This window comes from Mandrillus leucophaeus, unplaced genomic scaffold, assembly GCF_000951045.1.
Source record: "Mandrillus leucophaeus isolate KB7577 unplaced genomic scaffold, Mleu.le_1.0 Scaffold15, whole genome shotgun sequence".
Lineage (NCBI taxonomy): Eukaryota > Metazoa > Chordata > Mammalia > Primates > Cercopithecidae > Mandrillus > Mandrillus leucophaeus.
The window spans coordinates 2628421-2645996 of NW_012101476.1; the positions used below are offsets into that span (position 1 = coordinate 2628421).

The following is a 17576-nucleotide window of genomic DNA, read 5'->3' on the forward strand; positions in this document are numbered from 1 at the left end:
GCACAGGGGGTGAAATCGAGCATGAGAAAGCCCACTGATCCCAACTACCCCTTTACCCCTTTCCGTGAACCTCCTCCCCAGTGCGGCTGAGGTCTTCCCACTCCAGACGCCCACATGCTGCCCATGCTACCCTCATTCCTGGAGCCTGAGCCACCTCATTTTCCTTTCCCACAGCACTTACAGAATCCTGCCAACTTCCACAATGCTGCCACGGAGCTGCTGGACTGGTGTGGAGACCCACGGGCCTTCCAGCGGCCCTTTGAGCAGAGCCTGATGGGCTGTTTGACGGTGAGTCTGCACCCTGTGCACCTGCATTCCTGCCCAGGAACGTCAGCTGAGGGCTAGTGTGCCCGTCCAGGTGTCAGAGAGGTTGTCAGACATTGGGAGGTGACATCAGTGAGAGTTGGGTCCCTGGGAAGACACTGGTGCTAGGGGGATGGCCCTATTGGGTGTGTCCCCCACGTGCACACCCCCCAGGGGACCTGGAATTGATGAGGAGGCACAGTCCCTAGGGATTGTGTGGGTTCCCACACTTGATGAGAAAGACTCAGGGCTCACTTTGTGGGTCACTGTTTCATCATAAGCACAGTAGAGAGACTCTCAAAGGGTTTTCAGCCATTTTTTATCCAGTCGTTCATTCATTCATTCACTTAGCAAACGTGTGGAGCTTCTTTTGTCGTCATGCATCCATTCAGGTAAGCATTGATTGAACCCCTCTTACATCCATCCATCTAGCCAAATAAGCATTGATCTCTCATTGATCACGTATGATCCCTCTGATAAGTCCGGGGAAACTGAAGATGAATAAGGCTTCACCGAGCCTGGTTTCCTCTGTAGTGGAGGAGGCAGATGTATAAAGAAGTGACTGAGAAAATCATGTCCACAGTGAAGGCAGCACAGAGAAGGGAATCCTGAACTGGCTGGGTGGCGGGATGGGGCGTGGAAAACGGAGGAAAGGAAAGGAGCCACCCTTCGTGTGCCAGACTCTGCCAAGCAACAGAGGGGAGCAGGAGTGCTCAGGCACACGGAACAGCATCTGCAAGAGGCCAGAGAACTGGAAGGGTCGAGGCTGCAAACTGGGCAGAGGCCAGGTCCAGAGTTTGTGGTATGATCGGCCAGGCTAAGGAGCTTGCCATCTAACAGGACCCATGAAAGTCACTCAAAGCTTGGGAATGTCCCCAGCCATGTGGCCTGTGTCCATAAGTGTGATGACCAGAGAGGGCAGCTGCTCAGAAGGCCCTGAGTCCGCTTTGAAAGGAATGTGGGTAAACAGATGGCAGGGGAGCCCGCCTAGCCTGAGGCTGGGAGAGGAGGGACATGGCGGATGTCTGGCCAGGCGGGAACAGTGGGCATGGTCCACGGGCACCAGGCTTCCTGAAAAGCTGGGAGGAGACAAAAGGCCCACATGGCCTTGGCCTGGAGAGGAAGAAATAGCGGCCACAGCTATCGTGACAAAGCATCTGTTCTGTGCCCGGTGGGGAGCCGGCCCACAGAATATGCCGTCCCACCAAATCCCCTCAGTGAGCCTGGCCTGCAACACTCCCCATTTTACAGAGGAGGAAACTGAGACTTGTAACTGACTTCCCAAGGGTGCACAGCCTTAGAGGTGGGCCTGGGATTCCAGCCGAGGCCCTGCCTGTCTCCAGAGGGGATGCCCTTGGCCATTAGGGATGCCAGACAGGGACGCAGCCAGGACCCTCCTGGGGCTCCTCTGCTTGTCAGAAGTCAGCACCATCTGGCTCCCTCAGGCCACCGGGCCAAATCGAGCAGCCACCTGCACTGCCCAGTCTTCCTCATCCTTCAGCCCATGGGCTCCCCTCTCCCTCCCCACAGCCCTCTAATCTTCTTTGTGGGGATCTGGTTCCAGGCTAAGCCCTGTGGGCAGGGACAGATGTTGCCAGAGGCCCCCTCACTTCCACCCCAGCGGAGGATGGAGGAGGTGGGGACCTTGTATGATGTGTGGCCAGCCAGGCTGCCACAGTCTCCAGCACACTGCCCCGAGCCTGACCCTGTCTATCTAGGATGTAGGGACTGGAGACTGAATCAGAGAGCCGCCCTCACCAGCCTGGATGGACCAAGAACTGGCTCTGCCTTGGCCCTCTTGTCCATGCGTTCATTCACGAACATTCACTGGGCTCTTGCTGGGGGCCAGGCTCTGTGCTGGGCCCCAGAGGCACCATTATCAAGGGGCTGGCCTGCCAGGGAGAGCCTGACATTGAACCTGCAAAGGAACAAACAGGGACACATGCTAGAGCTCCGGGAGAGAGAGCAAGGGCACAGGGCAGGAAATGTCTCCTGAGGAGGTGACCTCCTTGGGAGGATGAGAGAGCAGGGTGCTCCAGGCAGAGGGAACTGCTGATGCAAAGGCCCTGAGCCTTGCTCTGTTCATAAACAGAAAGAAGGTTCAGGTGGCTGGAGCCCAGGGGAGGGAGAAGGGTGTGAGATTAAGCAGAGGAAGGAGGCAGAAAGCAGCTAACGCAGGGCCTGGGCATTATTGGAAGGGCAGTGGGGAGCCCTTGAAGGGTTGTCAGTAGGAGAGTGATGGGCTGTGATTTGCATGGGGGCAGGAGCTCTGAAGGGAGCATCTTTGGAGGGCAGGATGGAGGGATCATGGAGGGCTTCCTGGAGGAGGGAGGGTGCCATGGGATCTGGCTGGACAGAGAGGAAGCCATGGCAGGGGAGGCTGTGTAGACAGTGCCCACTCTCCTGGGCCTCTGCTCCCTGCCCCCAGTGTAAGGCATGCACCTGGTGGAATGGCCCCCACTCCTGCAGCCTGGCCACAGCTGCAGAGACCTGAGTCTGGCTGTCCCTTAGAGGTCAGTAGAGCCAGCAGCTTGAAGGGGCTTGCTGGGGGAGTAGTGGGGATTGTCATAAATGACACTTCAGTGCTCAGGGTATTTTCCCTAGGCACTGTCTCTTTGGATCCTTATAAAGACCCTTTGAGGTGGGCAGCGAGTCACTACTCCCATTTTACAAACAAGGCCACTGGGAGGGGGAGCAGCTTACCCCAGTCCCAGGCTGGTCCCACAGACTCCCTGAGAACCTCTGGGCCCTGTTGCCAGTACCCCCATTCCCCAGGCACCCTCAGCCCCAGCCCTGCCCCATGGAGATGAACAGGATGCGGGAGGTAGATCCCAAGGGACCTAGGTGGGGCAAGACAGCTGTCCCCTTCCCCACCCACCACACACACACCCTCCCCATCCAGGTGTCAGCCTGAGACCTCCAGGTTGCTGCAATCCCCTGGGTGACCTCTGGAAGCAAACTCCAAATTCCTCTGGATCCAGCTTACTTTGGGGATATAAATTAAAAACCACTTAGCCCTGAGCAGCAAATGGACACATTTCTGTCATACTCGCTTCTAAGCAGCTCAGGCACAGTTAAAGTCACCCCAGACCTGGCCCTGCCTTCCCCTCTGCTTCACACCTTGAGACTTAAGGATGCGGAAGCACAGGACCCCCAGGCCCTGCCCCAGGAGTGGGCACAAGCCCCGGGCCACCACTTCCTCATCAGAAGTAGGCCCTTCCTCCTCCAGTAGTCAGGCAGAGCAGCCCCTCTGGGCGCCCTCTCCCTCCCTCTCGTGACCTTAGGGAACGGCACAAGACAGAGGAGACAGTGGGAGAGCAGGTCCGGGAGGGAAACAGGTGTCACATCAGCAGGCCTCTTCCTCATCTCCCCAACGAGGACGCCTCGCAGCTTCAGAGGCGGTCAGAGTCAGAAAGACCTTTCAGGTCCCGCCCCTCTGCCAGGAACGGAGACCCCTTCTCCAGCATTCCCCAGACAGCCTGTCCTCCTTTGCGGCCAGCAGGCTGGACGCTTTTCAAGACAACTCAGTTGTTTTGTGGGACTAATGTAATTTACCATGTGACCTTGAGCAAGTGACCGTCTGTTTTTTTTTTGGTTTTTTTTTTTTAATTTTTTTAAATTTTAGAGACAGGGTCTTGCCCTGTCATCCAGGCTGGAATGCGGTGGCACGATCATTGCTCACTGTAGCCTCGACCTCCTGGGCTTAAGTGATCCTCCTGCCTCAGCCTCCTGGGTAACTGGGACTAGAGGCGCCTGCCACCATGCCAGGTCAATTTTTAAAATTTTTTTCTTAGAGGTGGGGCCTTGCTATGTTGCCCAGGATGGTCTCAAACTCCTGGGTTCAAATGATCCTCCCACCTCAGCCTCCTAAGTAGCTAGGTACCACAGGCCTGCACCATCACACCAGACTAAATAAATTTTTGGACAGATGGGGCTGGGCACGATGGCTCACGCCTATAAGCCCAAGCACACCTGAGGTCAGGAGTTCAAGACCAGCCTGGCCAACATGGTGAAACCCTGTCTCTACTAAAAGAACAAAAGAAAATTAGCTGGATGTGGTGGCGCGCGCCTGTAATCCCAGCTTCTCGGGTGGCTGAGGTAGGAAAATTCCTTGAACTCAGGAGGCGGAGGTTGCACTGAGCTGAAATCATGCTATTGCACTCTAGCCTGGGCAACAGAGTGGGACTCTGTCTCAAAAAAAAAAAAAAATTGTGTACAGATGAGATCTTGCTATGTTTCCCAGACTGGTCTTGAACTCCTGGGCGTAAGCTGTCCTGCCTCAGCCTTCCAAACTGCTGGGATTACAGGTGTGAGCTACCATACCCAGCCAAGTTCTCCATCTTTTGTCTGGACTTTAGTTTCCCTCTCTGTGGCATGAGGCTGGGCTCCCTGACCTGTGAGGTCCCCTGGCTCCAGGGATCTAGGTGTCTGGCAGCCAGGATGACAGGGCGGCCTCAGGAGTGCTCCCCTGCCCCCCGCCACCGTGGGTCAAGCAGCAGTGCCTGGGCAGCCAGCAGAGGACCACAGCGCCCCAGCCACTCACGCTGGCTTTTATGGGGAGGGGTCCTTGCACCGCATAGGACCTTCACAGACAGCACCATGACCACTGGGGTGAGAGCGGCCCTCTCTTCAAAACAAGCCACACAGCTGAGCCCACGCTCCCACCACTGCCAGTCAGACCTTGCCTCCCAGGACTTTCTGGGGGTCCTCAGGCTGGGCCAGAGGAACCCAGGGGATAGCAATGCATGAGGCACTGTAGGGTCACAGGATTCGATTCAGCTTACTCTGCCACACCTGTGCTCTGTGGCGTTGACTTCCTCATCAGTGAAAGGAGGCTATTGGAGCCAGTGACCCTTCTGAATGCTGGGGCACAAATGACTTGGTGACAAGCGGAAGTCCCTGCTCCTCCACCCACCCGGTTGGCCCTTGCAGCCGCCATACAGCACCAGGCGCCTCTAGCTCTTTGGCTAGTATTTTTTCCTTTTTAACTAGAGCAACAGGATTAGCCAGTATTGGCCAAACATGGGGACTTTTGCCTTCCTTCCCTCAACCCAGGGCCAGAGGGTCCTCAGTGCAGGTTGGAAGTTATGGCGTTAACCCTTTGTGGACTGAGAAAGAAGTCTTAGCACAGAAAGGGCCCAGAGTTTTCAGCTAGACTGCCTGGATCACATCCTGGCTGTGTCACTGACCAGCTTTGAGGTTTGTTCAACCTCTGTTTCCTCATCTGTAAATCAGAGATAATAATAATAATACGTACCTGGTGGAGCTGCTGGAAGAATTTGCACTTTGTTGCAGACAAAGCACCTATGTGTGTGGGAGCCAGCATTTTCACTGCAGCACCTGTCAGCATCAGTGTTTCCCGTTGACAGCAGCCTCACGACTGCACCAGTCGGAACAGGCCACTCTGTGCTCACAGGCTTCCACCTAAGGTTCTACAAAGAGGGAAGGCACCAGAGTCCACGTATGAGCTGCAGTGGCAACCTCCAGCCCAGAACCTTCCTCCTCACTCTCTGAAGGAGAGTCTGCCTGCAGGCTTGAAATACTCAACAGGCCATAAAGAGTTAGGGACCTTGGTTTTTCTATGTGGACAGTGAGACTTATGGTGAGGGTGTCCTCACCCTGGGGTGGCCCAGAGACTGGGACATGTAGAGGGGCAAACAAAGCCCGTGGGAAAGAGGCCTAGGGAGTGTGGAAGACTTCTGTGCCAGGGGCTTCTGTTTGCAGCAGAGACGCTGAGCAAACATCCTAACCTGACAACATCCTTTTTCCTCCCAACCTGGCTCAAACATTAGCCCTGCACAGGAGGGTGCAGGGAGGGCCACAGTCCCATTCCAGGAGTCACTGGTGATCCTGGGAAGGGGAACCTGTTGGCTCCTCCCTGATTCAGCACGGGACATTCTCTGAGTCTCCAGTGTTGTTTTAAATTGGTCTAGATAAATGGTGTTCCCACCCCTTTTAGCCCCAGAGCCCCTTTCACAAATCCCTGAGATATAAAGCGGCGGTGGGGAACGATTCTGTTGGATCTGGGGGCCGGGCCAAACCCCATGGCAGTCTGAGGCCCCTCCAGGCGCCTCTGGAGCAGGTGGTTCCTGGAGGCTTGGCAGCTGAGTCCCCCCTTTTTCATAAGTACCAGCCTACTGCATCTGGGTGCTCTCCCCACTCAGCCATAGCCACCCCAGCTGCTTTCTAAATGACTCCATTTTCCAAGGTCCTTCCTTCTTAATAGAGAAAGCTAATTTTGCTGCTGTTAATGAGGAAGGCGGGTGTGAGGGAGCAGATCTGGGAGTCCCGGGACACCTGGAAATGGGTGGGGACAGAGTGAAGCCAGAGGGGCATGAACTTGCAGAGCCATCCGAGGGTCCCCTGGAGCGCCCTGTCCCACACTGCCCCCCAGGGGACCAATGGCCCTCCCAGTCTCCCGCCTCTCACCCTGCCAGCCCCTGCTTCTGAGATTTATAAGGAGATGGGTGGGACCTTCAGGCTGCAAACACATCACTGCTGTTATGGAAGCCCCCCATATGCTGGGGCTTGAGGCTAGAGACAAACCCCAGGCTGCGCATGGGAGTCCTGCAGTTTCTGGCTAAGGTTGAGGGGGCCGCAGGGTGCTTGGCATGGAGCAGCATTAGGATGCCTGCCCCATCCAGGAAGCCTTAGTCCATTAAACAGCTCTGACCTGAAGCCCCGTGGGAAGCAGTTTGTTCTAAATCAAGACTTGAGAAGGAGTCTTGCTGTTCTGCCCAGGCTGGAGTGCAGTGGTACGATCTAGGCCCACTGCAACTTCCCCATCCCAGGTTGAAGCGCTTCTCCTGCCTCTGCCTCCAGAATTGCTGGGATTACAGGTGCCCGCCACCATGCCCGGCTAATTTTTTTTATTTTTAGAAGAGACAGAGTTTCACCATGTTGCCCAGGCTGGTCTCGAACTCTTGACCTCAAGTGATCCACCTTCCTCAGCCTCCCAAAGTGCTAGGATTATAGGTGTGAGCCACCACACCTGGCCTAAATCACTGCTTTACATGAGGTGCATGCTGATTCGGAGGGGAGGGGCTGGGCCTAAGAGTCTGCATTTATAACAGGCCCCATGGAAAGGAGATGGAAGAGCCACACAGATGGAGCAGAGACCCTTAGGGCCCACCCTAAGGATGGTGGTACAGGATCCCCAGCCGACTCCTAGAATGTGGTCGAATCTGAGCCCTTGGAAGCGGCGGGGCCTATGGGTTTGCTGTCGGGCCCATTGTCAGCCTGGGAAACCCCTGAGGACGGGGCCAGGATCCCAGGGCCTGGCACAGAAGAGGTGTTAATCAGTATTTGCTGAGCGACTGAAGAAGGCACGGTAGACTCCTGGCTCCGCCTGATGGCGGGGGCCTGCCTTAGCCTGCCTACCTCACCCACTTCACCTGCAAAACGGGCATATCCACTGGCTCTGGGCTCCATGACTCACCTGCCCTCCTCCCCTCTTGCTGTCAGGTGGTCAGTCGGGTGGCAGCCCAGCAAGGCTTCGACCTGGACCTTGGCTACAGACTACTGGCCGTATGTGCTGCAAACCGAGACAAGTTCACCCCAAAGTCTGCCGGTAGGTGTCCGTGGGGGACTCCGCGATGTCATCGGGAGGTAGGGAGGGGAACTGACTCTAAACCAGGCCTGTCTGTTGTCCCTGTCGGCTGGTGCCTCCATTTGTCTAGGTGTAGTGCGAGCCCCTGAGGAAGAGCTACTCATCCAACAGGCTCTGGAACCCACAGATGGGGCTGTCCCCGTGCCTCTCCCAGGGAGTATACTTGTCTTGGAGGGTACCACAGGGCCAGAGAGGGTCCCGAGGCACACCAAACCCCAGCAGCAGGCACTGTGCTACAGGCAGGACCAGCATCAGTTCACTCCATCACCACAGTGACCCCTTGGCATAAGCACTGTGATCTCCCCATTTTACAGATGAGGAAACTGAGGCTCACTGACACTGAGGACATTTCCCAAGGCCACACAACTGGAAGGCAGCACAGCAGGGATTTAAGCCCAGGCCTGTACTTCAGAGTCAGCGTTCTTAACCTTTATACTCCACTACCTTCATTCATCCCCAAAAATTGTTTAAAATGTAACAAAATTGAAAACAAAATGAATCACTACACTCAGGGTTCCACATTGCAACTTTGTCATCACCTGCGAACCCTGTATTAAGCAGGGGCCATGGAGAGTGCCAAGCAGCATTCTGTCTGGGAGGGCTTTGAGCACTTTTTAAAGATACAGTTTTATTTTACATTTCCCACCATCCTCATAACCTTGCTTAGGCCTCAGGCGCCCTGCTAGCTTTAAGCCGGACAGACCTGTCACTTGCTAAGTGTGTGGTCTCTGAGCCTCAGCTGATCTCTCAGGGAAGGCAGGAATGATAAGGAGACCCCTGACTTCAGGGGTCATTGTAAGTGCTAGAAATACATAAAGTGCCTAGCACCATGTCTGGATATTGTTAACATTCCTTATGGAGTCAGGACAAGCAGTTGAAAAAGCAAAAAAGAAAGTTATTTCCTTTGTATAACAATAAAACGGACGTTTTCACTGAATTCATCAGTCAGTTCTTTGGAGTGTATATAGACACAGCCTTCATGAAAACGTTGTAAGGACATCTCACAATGTGTTTCCATAAATATGCTCAACTTATAATCTCACGCGGATGGCGCTGCACACGTAAGTGTGTGGTGGCCTCATTAGCCAATAGCTACTCTGAAACCCTTGGCCCGCCTGCATTGGGATATTGCTATCATATTGAATTGCTTGCCAGAAAATGGTCTTGGAATCTCACAAGGGACATCTATTCCTGATGGAGTGTGCTGTTTTCATAATGACTTAAGTCAATACAGTGTTGACAAGGTAGAAATGACTTATCAAAGACACGTACCTCTTGAGTGCCCATACTGTGCAGGCACCTGGCAAGGGCTGAATTTACAAGGGCAACTAAACAGAAAAGGTCCTGCCTCGAGAAACTCACAGTGCAGAGCAGGGGCCGCAAGCTTTTTCCATCAAGGGCCAGACAGTATATATCTTAGGCTGTGGGGGCTCTGTGAAAGCTGCCATAGATAGTACGTAGAGGAATGGAGTTGGCTGGTTCCACGAAAACTTTATTTATGAAAACAAGTGCTGTGTGCAGTGGCTCACACCTGTAATCCCAGCACTTTGGGAGGCTCGGGTAGGTGGATCACTTGAGTTCAGGAGTTCGAGACCAGCCTGGGTAACATGGTGAAACCCCATCTCTACAAAAAAATACAAAAATTAGCTGGGTGTGGTGGTGCACGCCTGTGGTCCCAGGCTGCTTGGAAGGCTGGGATGGGAGGATCACTTGAGCCTGGGAGGTGGAGGTTGCAGTGAGTCAAGATCGAGCCCCTGCATTCCAGCCTGGGTGATAGAGCAAGACCCTATCTCAAAACAACAACAGCCAAGAAACCAGAACAAAAAAACCAAGTGATTAACTATACTTCCTGATCCCTAGTCTAGAGGGAGAGGAAAACATCGATCAAATAATTAGAGGGGTAGGGGGGTGTGTGTGTGTGTGTAAGCTCAAGCTGTGATAAGTGCCTTGAAGGAAAAGTGAAGGATGGCAAGGGGATGTTGTTGAGGGCAGACCACTCTGGGGTTGTAGCAGTCTCCCCCGAGACCCAAAGGTTGGTAAGTGAAGAAAACAAGAAAGAGCATCTTTGCAGTTAAGGGGACAGCCTGTGCAAAGGTGTTGAGGTGGAAGAGGAGCATGCATAGCTTTTTGTCAGAACTAAGAGAAATGCAGTGATTCTGGAGCCCAGAGGCAGGGGGTACATGGCAAAGGCGAGGCTGGAGAGATCAGCAGCAGCGGAAACATTCAGGGCCTGTCTTGGAGGTCACGGTCTTTGTCCTGAAAGTAATGGGAACATGGCTAAATGCTCATTTTGTGACGACGGCTCTGGCTATAAAAGAACAGATTGCACGGGGCCTGGAAGCCCACCTGGATGTAGGTAGCCGGTTGACAGATCACTGGGGAGGTCGGGGTGAGGATGATGGTGGCTGGATCAGGAAGACGAGTGGAATGGAGACAGAGGGATATTTAAGAGGCAAAACTATGCCACAGAGGGAGAAGGAGACCTGGAGAATGGGCTGTCCCAGGAGCCCAGCGCCTCTCCAGAGGAGCAGGAGAGACTCAGGTCTCCGTGCAGCCCCTCCACAAAGGGTCACTGAAACCCCTGCCCTGCTGACACATGCTGGGCGTTCTCATATGTTTTGTGGCGGTGCCCAGCTTTGTGAGACACAGAATACTATCTACATTTATGGATGAAGAAATGGAAGCTTAGAGAGGTCCTATGACTTCCCTGAGGTCACCCAACTCATAAGTAATGGTCTGGAACCTGAACTCCTAGCCCCCTGGCTGCAGGCCCAGGGCTCTGCCTGCCCCATCACAGCAGGCCTGGGCAGCCATCCATTTCTGTTGGAGAGAGCCCTTCATGCTGCTCAGGGGTCTCTAGCAAGGCCTCTGAGTGGCATTCCCAGCATCACTTCTTCACTTGAAACAGGGATTTGTTCTTTCCTCCATCTGCACCCCCGCTTGAACACAGCCTTTATAATTTAGAAAGCCCTTTCCCATGCATTGTGTCTGTGAACTCATGTGACCCTCTGACACTACACAGGCTCCCAGGAGATGAATTCTCAGTGTACCCGTTCTGCAGCTGAGAACACTGAGGCACAGGAGTGCCTGTGGCTTGGCCATCCTTGAATTTCCTTATTAGGAGTCAAACCCTTGTCAGTGCCCACAGCCATGACTAACTACCTTTCAAGGCCACCCCTCTAGACATACGGGCTCTTGGGATCCCAGTCACCCCCTGCTTGCCCCATCTTCTGGAAAGGAAAGGGGGCCAGTCTGAGGGGGGAGCCTCCACCTGCTGGTTTTATTTGAGGGGTGAAGGGCCTGCCAGGGGCAGGCTGGGCCATAAGAGGGGTGGAGGCCATGGCGAGTCAAGCTGGGACCCCAAGTCCTAGATATGGCACTGGCGCCGGGCCTCCTCTTGGCCACCTGTCCGAGCTGTGGCCTCGTCTGTGAAGACAGCTGTGAAGACAGCCCATGTCATGGGCTGCCTGTGAGGATGCAGTGGGACCCCCTAATAATGGGAGTGAGGAAGGGGCCCAGCTAATACCTGACACACACTGGGGGCCAAGTAAATATGACCCTCCAGCCTTCCTCCTCCGCTTCCATATGTCTGTCTCTTAGCCAATGTGACTCCCAGCCTCTCTAAGACCCTTTCTGTGGCAGCAAGCCTGTTTCCCACTGGCCTGTCTCCCCTTGTCTCTGTTCGTGTGCGTGACCTGCAGTGACCCTGCCCCTGGGCACAGCCCCAGTGTGCCTGTGTGGGGTTGGCCGCTCCCACCTGCCCAGCCCACTCCCAGGGAGGCCTCTGCAGTTCCAGAACTCGCTCCAGCCCTCAAGCCCCTTCAGCCAGTCTGGACCAGCTGTCCGCCCTCCTGCCTTTGCACACCTGTCTGACGTGCCTGTGCAGTTCTGCCCTCCCAGGGCTCCCCGCTCTGTTCTCTCTTTGGTCTCCGTGTCTGTAGGTCTGTCTCTATGCAGCGGCCCCTGTCCATCTCTGGCTTCCCATGGCTTTCTCTGCCTTCCTGGGTTTCTCTGGGTCTCAGACTTTTTCCCTCTGTAGGTCTGTGTGTATGGTGTGTGTGTGGCTGTGTATGTTTGTGTCGGGGAGAGTATATGGCTTTGTATGTGGGTGTGTGCCTGTGTACCTGTGCATGCCTCTGTGTGTGTCTGCATAGCTGTGTACGCGTGTGTATCTGTGCATGCTATGTATGGCCATGTACATGTACATGGCTGTGTCCATGGTGTGTGTATGTCTATGATGTATGTGTACCTGTGTGCATGTCTGTGTGTGCGTGGTTGTGTACATGTATGTATCTGCATGGTGTTTGTGCATGGCTGTGTATATGTACATGCTTATCTGTGTCTGCATGCATGTTATCTGTGCGTAGGTGCATGCCTGCGTGAGTCGCCCTGGCGCTGCGTCCCCCTGTCTGTCTCCCTTGTCAGGAGGCCAGGCCAGCCAAGGAGGGCCAGGATGAGATCATGCAGTGAGCGAGCTTGGAGCGGGGCTTTGTCAGGAGAGCTGGCGGTGAGCCGGCCGTGGTGCAGGAGCACGTGTGTGCATGTGCGTGCATGCATGCTTGTGTGTGTGCGTGTGTGTGTGTGTGTCCTGGGAGAGTGCTAAGGAGGCGAGTGCAGGCAGTCATTGCAGCAGCCGCCAGGCAGGCGGCTCCACGCGGCCCTGGACGCCCAGCCCCCAGCTCTTTGTTCTGGCGCAGCCTTTAGCCTCAGAGCGCGCTCACAGGAGCATGTGCGTGCGCGGGCGGGATCCTCCTCCTCACCAGGCCCCCTACCTCCTCAGTACAGAAGGTCACCTGTCCGGCCCGGCATCCTGATACTCCCTTAATTCTCCCCAGGCCTGGCCTTAGCATTGCCCCACCCCCACCCTCCATGCCAGCCCGAGGGGACTTGGCGGGCAGCGCTGAAATGTCAGCCTCCTCAGCACCGAGCAGTCCCATGCCTGCTGGCACCGTGGGCACCAGCACCAGGCTGTCACCATGTCGAGGTCCCCATGAGCCTTCTGCCTGTCTCAGCTCCTGTCCATGCTTGAAGAAAGCCGTATGGCCTCAGCTGACCCGTGAGCAGCCAGTCGCTGTTGAAATAATCGAATAGGGAATGCTGGAGCCCAGGGCCCAGAGAAGGGGAGGACGCAGCCCAAGTCCTAGCGAGGCAGGGCCAGAGTCCAGAGGAGAGCCCGCATGCCGGCTGCCTTCTCCCGCCCTTCCTGTCTGCCTGAGGCAGGCCTCACAGTTGTGGGCTCCCACCCTCATGCTGTTGGCAGAGTCAAAACGCAGAGAGAGCAGCAGGTACGGGAGACCTTGGGGCTTCCGCAGGATGTCCTGAGACAGGTCATCAGAACTCAGGAGAGTGGTCAGAACTGGAAGAACTGCCACCACTGAGGAAGAGGCCGGTTTTCCTTAAGGATAAGTGACTGGTGGCTGTCAATCAGAGTACACAGACTGGCTGCCCACAGACACCTGAGGTTGGACCCTCAATTTTTTTTTTAATGCATACAAGTTGCCAGCATTCACTGTTTAGGAAATGTGTACAGTAGAGTCAAATGCCTGGCTTCCTTTGAGTGGGAATCTTGGACCCGCATCCTCACAGCTGACTGGGACTGACTGGGTGGTGGTAGCTAACCTCTGGGACAGGCGCTGTGCCCTCCCCATCCCTCTCTATTGTCTCACACCCATGGCCTTCCCCACCGTTGGAAACCAGCCCTGTGGACATGAGTGTTTCTGACCTCTGTTCCAAGGACACCCTCACATCGCAACGCAGCAGCCCGAGTCCTGGGTCCCATGCAGAGTGGATTGCTTACTTTTTGTCCACAAACATCTCCTCAGCCTGGTTTCCCTGGTGTGTTGACAGTCCCCAGAGGAGCTGACAGCCATGGGAAATGTCAGCAGATCACAGGAGAGGGGCTGAGACATGCCCTGGGCCCCTGGCCAGCCTGGGAGGTAAAGAATCAGGAATGCAAAGGGGTCCATGTCTCGCCCTCCCTGTCTGTGACCTGTGGTCCATGGAGAGAGTGCTTGGGAGAGGCTGAGTACTTAACATTGGAGCTCTCAATCCCAGGGAGCTTCTATAACAACTGGTGCAGCAGCCCCAGGGCTCAGAGAAAGAGCCTGACCCCAAGGGCCCTGGAGAGTGCCCCAGCCTTCAGATTGTTGGGAGAGGCACAGGTGTCAGAGACCAGCCAAGTCATTTCTACCTCTTCTGCTCAGGACACCTTAAGCCAGGCCATAAACCACTGTTTCAACTTCTGTCTTTGAAAGCCAGCCCTCTTGATGTCACCTGGCTGAATGGTGGACTCTCAGACCCCACGGTGGTGGGGACATTCCTGGTCTCTGTTGATGGCTTGACTCCAATCTCCACCTCACGCCTCCCTTGTGGCTGCTCTCCACCCCTCTCTGCCTCTGCCCACCCCAGAACATGCATCCGCCTTCCCTTCACTGGGAGGACAAATGGCCTTATTCAGGGACACCCTGCCAGAGCTCTCTCTCTAAGACAAAGCTTTGCGCAGCTCTCCGTGAAAAACAGCTCTCGGCTGCCCAGCGAGCAGGCGGGATTGGTGGGTGCAAATTGCAGGGGATTTGTTACCAGCTGCCGGTGCCCCAGAGACAGCAGGCAGGCAGGCCCTTGCCCTTGAAATGCCAGCCACCTGGCAGGCTGGGGCACCTTTTCAAGGCCGAGACAAACTTCCTCCTGGACACCGGCCCCCACCCCCACATCCGAGCTCAGCAAAACTGGGATGTTGGGAGGGATTTGGCTTCCTTCCTCCTGCTGGGCTGTCTCCACCGCTCCGGGTCAGGTGCCCCTAGAAAGGGCTCTGGATTTCATCACCCGGCCTCTCGGAACTGACTCATGGTCAGATCTGTTTAGTGGACGAAACCTGTTCACGCGCTCACCTCCCTCTGTTTCAGTGCCATGGGAAAGGCAACGGCCCTCTTATCAGCATGCCCATTAATAGAGGAGGAAACTGAGGCTCTGAGAGAAGACAGAGACCCAGGTCACATGGCTTCTGGTGCTGGAAGCAGGACTGATTTCCGAGATGGTCAGATCTGGAGCCCAGGGAACCACCTCGCTCTGAATAACCCTGGGTGAACTGGTGGGTGGCCTGGCCTGGGCCAGGGGCCCTGGCTCCCGTCCCCTCCCCCACCTCCCTGAGGGATGAGGCCTGAGATCCGGTGGCCTCACTCTGCTCTTGGAGAAAAGGGATGGTTTATGGACACAGTGTTCCCAGGCCAAGGAATTGGGGGGAGGGGCAGCTGTGATGGTCCCTGGGGTTCCAGGAATGAGCAGTGGGGAGGGGCCCTGCCATGCCCAGAATGAGAAAGGGCAGATGTGGAAACAACTTCCAGGCTATTTCTATGGCCATTAAAACGAGGTCTCTAAAGCATGATGACTATGTGGGAATGCTTACGTGTCATGTTAACTTTCTAGAAGGATAAAAAGTGCTAGACTTAGTATGATCCCAGCCAGGTACAAAAACAAAATGAACATGTATTTAGGCACAGACACCAGAAGAGAATATACCAGAATATCAACTTACAAGTAATGGATCTATCTGGATGGGGCTGAGGGGTGACCCTTTTCTTTGTTTCCCACGTTTTCTTCTTTCTGTTTTTAAGCAGAAGCAGCAGCGGTCGTGGGTTTCTTCAGAGTTACGGTTGGAGTTGGCAGGGGCGGGGTGAGAAGGAGAACCGGCAGCTCCTGGCCGGCTCAGCAGTTTTCCTAGCATAGCCCTCTCTGGTTTCCTGAGAGCTCCAGGGGACAGCCTCTCATCTGGGGGATTAGCTCATCGCTGGCCCCCCTGCCCACAGAGCGGGGGTGTGCACAAGGATACCCTGGGCCGAGCCAGTGGGTACCTGCTTTCCATGCCTGTCCAAAATGAGAGGGGAGCCTGGAGAACGGGACCCTAAGAAGGGCCTGCTTCTGTTACCAGGCCCCTCAGCCGCCTACCTCCTATGCCGCCCCACGGCCACCTGATTGGGACAGGGGATCTGCACAGTGAGTGGGAGTAGGGATTAACGAGGTCTATAGTAGGGGAAGACCAGGCTGCTGCAGGCATTGTAACCAGATGATGTGTGTCTGAGTGTGGGTTCCCAGAGGCAGAGCCTGCGGTGAGGATTCCAGTGCAAGTTGTTCCTTTAGGATCCCAGAAAGCACTGATCGAGAAGTGGAGGAAATGAGATGGGGAAGGGAGGGAAGTCAGTGAAAAGAGTGGCTAGGAAGCACGTAACCTGCTGTGGACACCTGGGGCTCAGTCCTGCTGGGAGTGCTGGCAGCTAGAATGTGCCCCTTACCTACCTGAGAGGCAAGGAGGAGGAGGCATTTCTCCACCATCTCTCCACCATTATTGGGCGAGGTCGGCTTGAGGTTGGGGAGCAGGTGGATGAACCCTTGGCACTCAAGTTAGCAGAAAATGCCCAGGCAGAGTTCCAGTGCATGCAGTAAGCAGAGGCTACGTAGAAGAGGCACCCACAGTGCCTGCAACAAGATGCTTTCCAGACTCAGTCACTGGCATCACACCCTCATCATCTCTGCCATAGTTCAGTACCGCTTGTATTAAGATTGAGTTCTTAATATTTCTTAAAGGAAACTTTATATTGCTTCCTTAAATGGCAGATCAGTCTCCCTTACCACATTCCGAAACTGCCAAAATAAAGACAATAGGTACCATACCTTGTCTCCTAGTTTAGCTACAGGTGACTGCTCAATGATGGAGGGTGAGCCATTTCTCTGCTAGTTAAAAAGGGAGGTGATGGCTGGGTGCAGTGGCTCGCTCCTGTAATCCTAGCACTTTGGGAGGCTGAGGTGGAAGGATCACTTGAGGCCAGGAGTTTGAGGCCAGCCTGGGCATCATAGTGAGACATCTCTACCAAAAAAAAAATTTAATTTACAAAAAGGGGGAGGTGAAGGGTGAAGGGGTTTAGAAAGGCTTAAAGACCAGTGAGCACCAAGCTACTGAGCCTGTCTTCTGAGAAACAACAGCATCCCAAAGATGGAAAGACAGCTGAGGTTGCAGTGGTTCTCCCACTGGGAACTGTGACTACCTAAGCAACCTGTGAGGCCATATCACCTACACCACACTTGAGGGTGCCCTAGTTAAGAAGTGCGGCTCTGAAGGAGGCTCCAGGGCCTGGGGTAGGCTGCGCCCCACCCAGCAGCCATCTCATCCTTAGTCTGGTCCATCTACAGCATTTCTCTGCCTTCACGGCTGCAGGAAGAATGATGAGGCTGTGGGTGTGAGAGTGCCTCTTAAAATAAAAAATACTAAACTGGAATTTTAAGGGCGAGGGACGATAAGCTTCTTGTGCCAGGCCCACCCCATGCTAAGCACAGGGCTTACAAACACATACACATGCAATACACACAGTGCCTTCTCTCCTGGTTTGAAATAAGTGAATGTTCCCATTCTGTGGGTGGGTGATGGCAGTAACCACACAACCCTTAACCCTCCCTTCCATGTCCAACCCTATGACTCCTCCACATGAGCTTGTTCCCATTTTAAGGAAAAAATGGAGGCTCTGAGGGGTGGGGAGGTGGTCTTGGCAAGGGCAGAAGTGGGACCAGAGCTCTGGCCAGGCCATCCATGCATCTCTGCAGGTCACCAGGGACTCGGTGGTGCTCCCGAGGAGCTGGAATAGCTTCTCTGGAGATGCGGGGTCACAGGTATCATCGT

At 54.8% G+C, this 17576-nt stretch overlaps 1 protein-coding gene across 1 annotated transcript in view; it reads left to right on the plus strand.

Annotated features, from left to right (window-relative positions):
* ZMIZ1 (zinc finger, MIZ-type containing 1) overlaps nt 1-17576 on the plus strand; it is a 193652-nt gene that overhangs the window by 89031 nt on the left and 87045 nt on the right. The window contains exons 5-6 of the mRNA XM_011974887.1: nt 175-288; nt 7768-7873. Coding sequence (XP_011830277.1) covers nt 175-288; nt 7768-7873 — 220 coding nt within the window. The remainder of the gene's footprint in view (nt 1-174; nt 289-7767; nt 7874-17576) is intronic.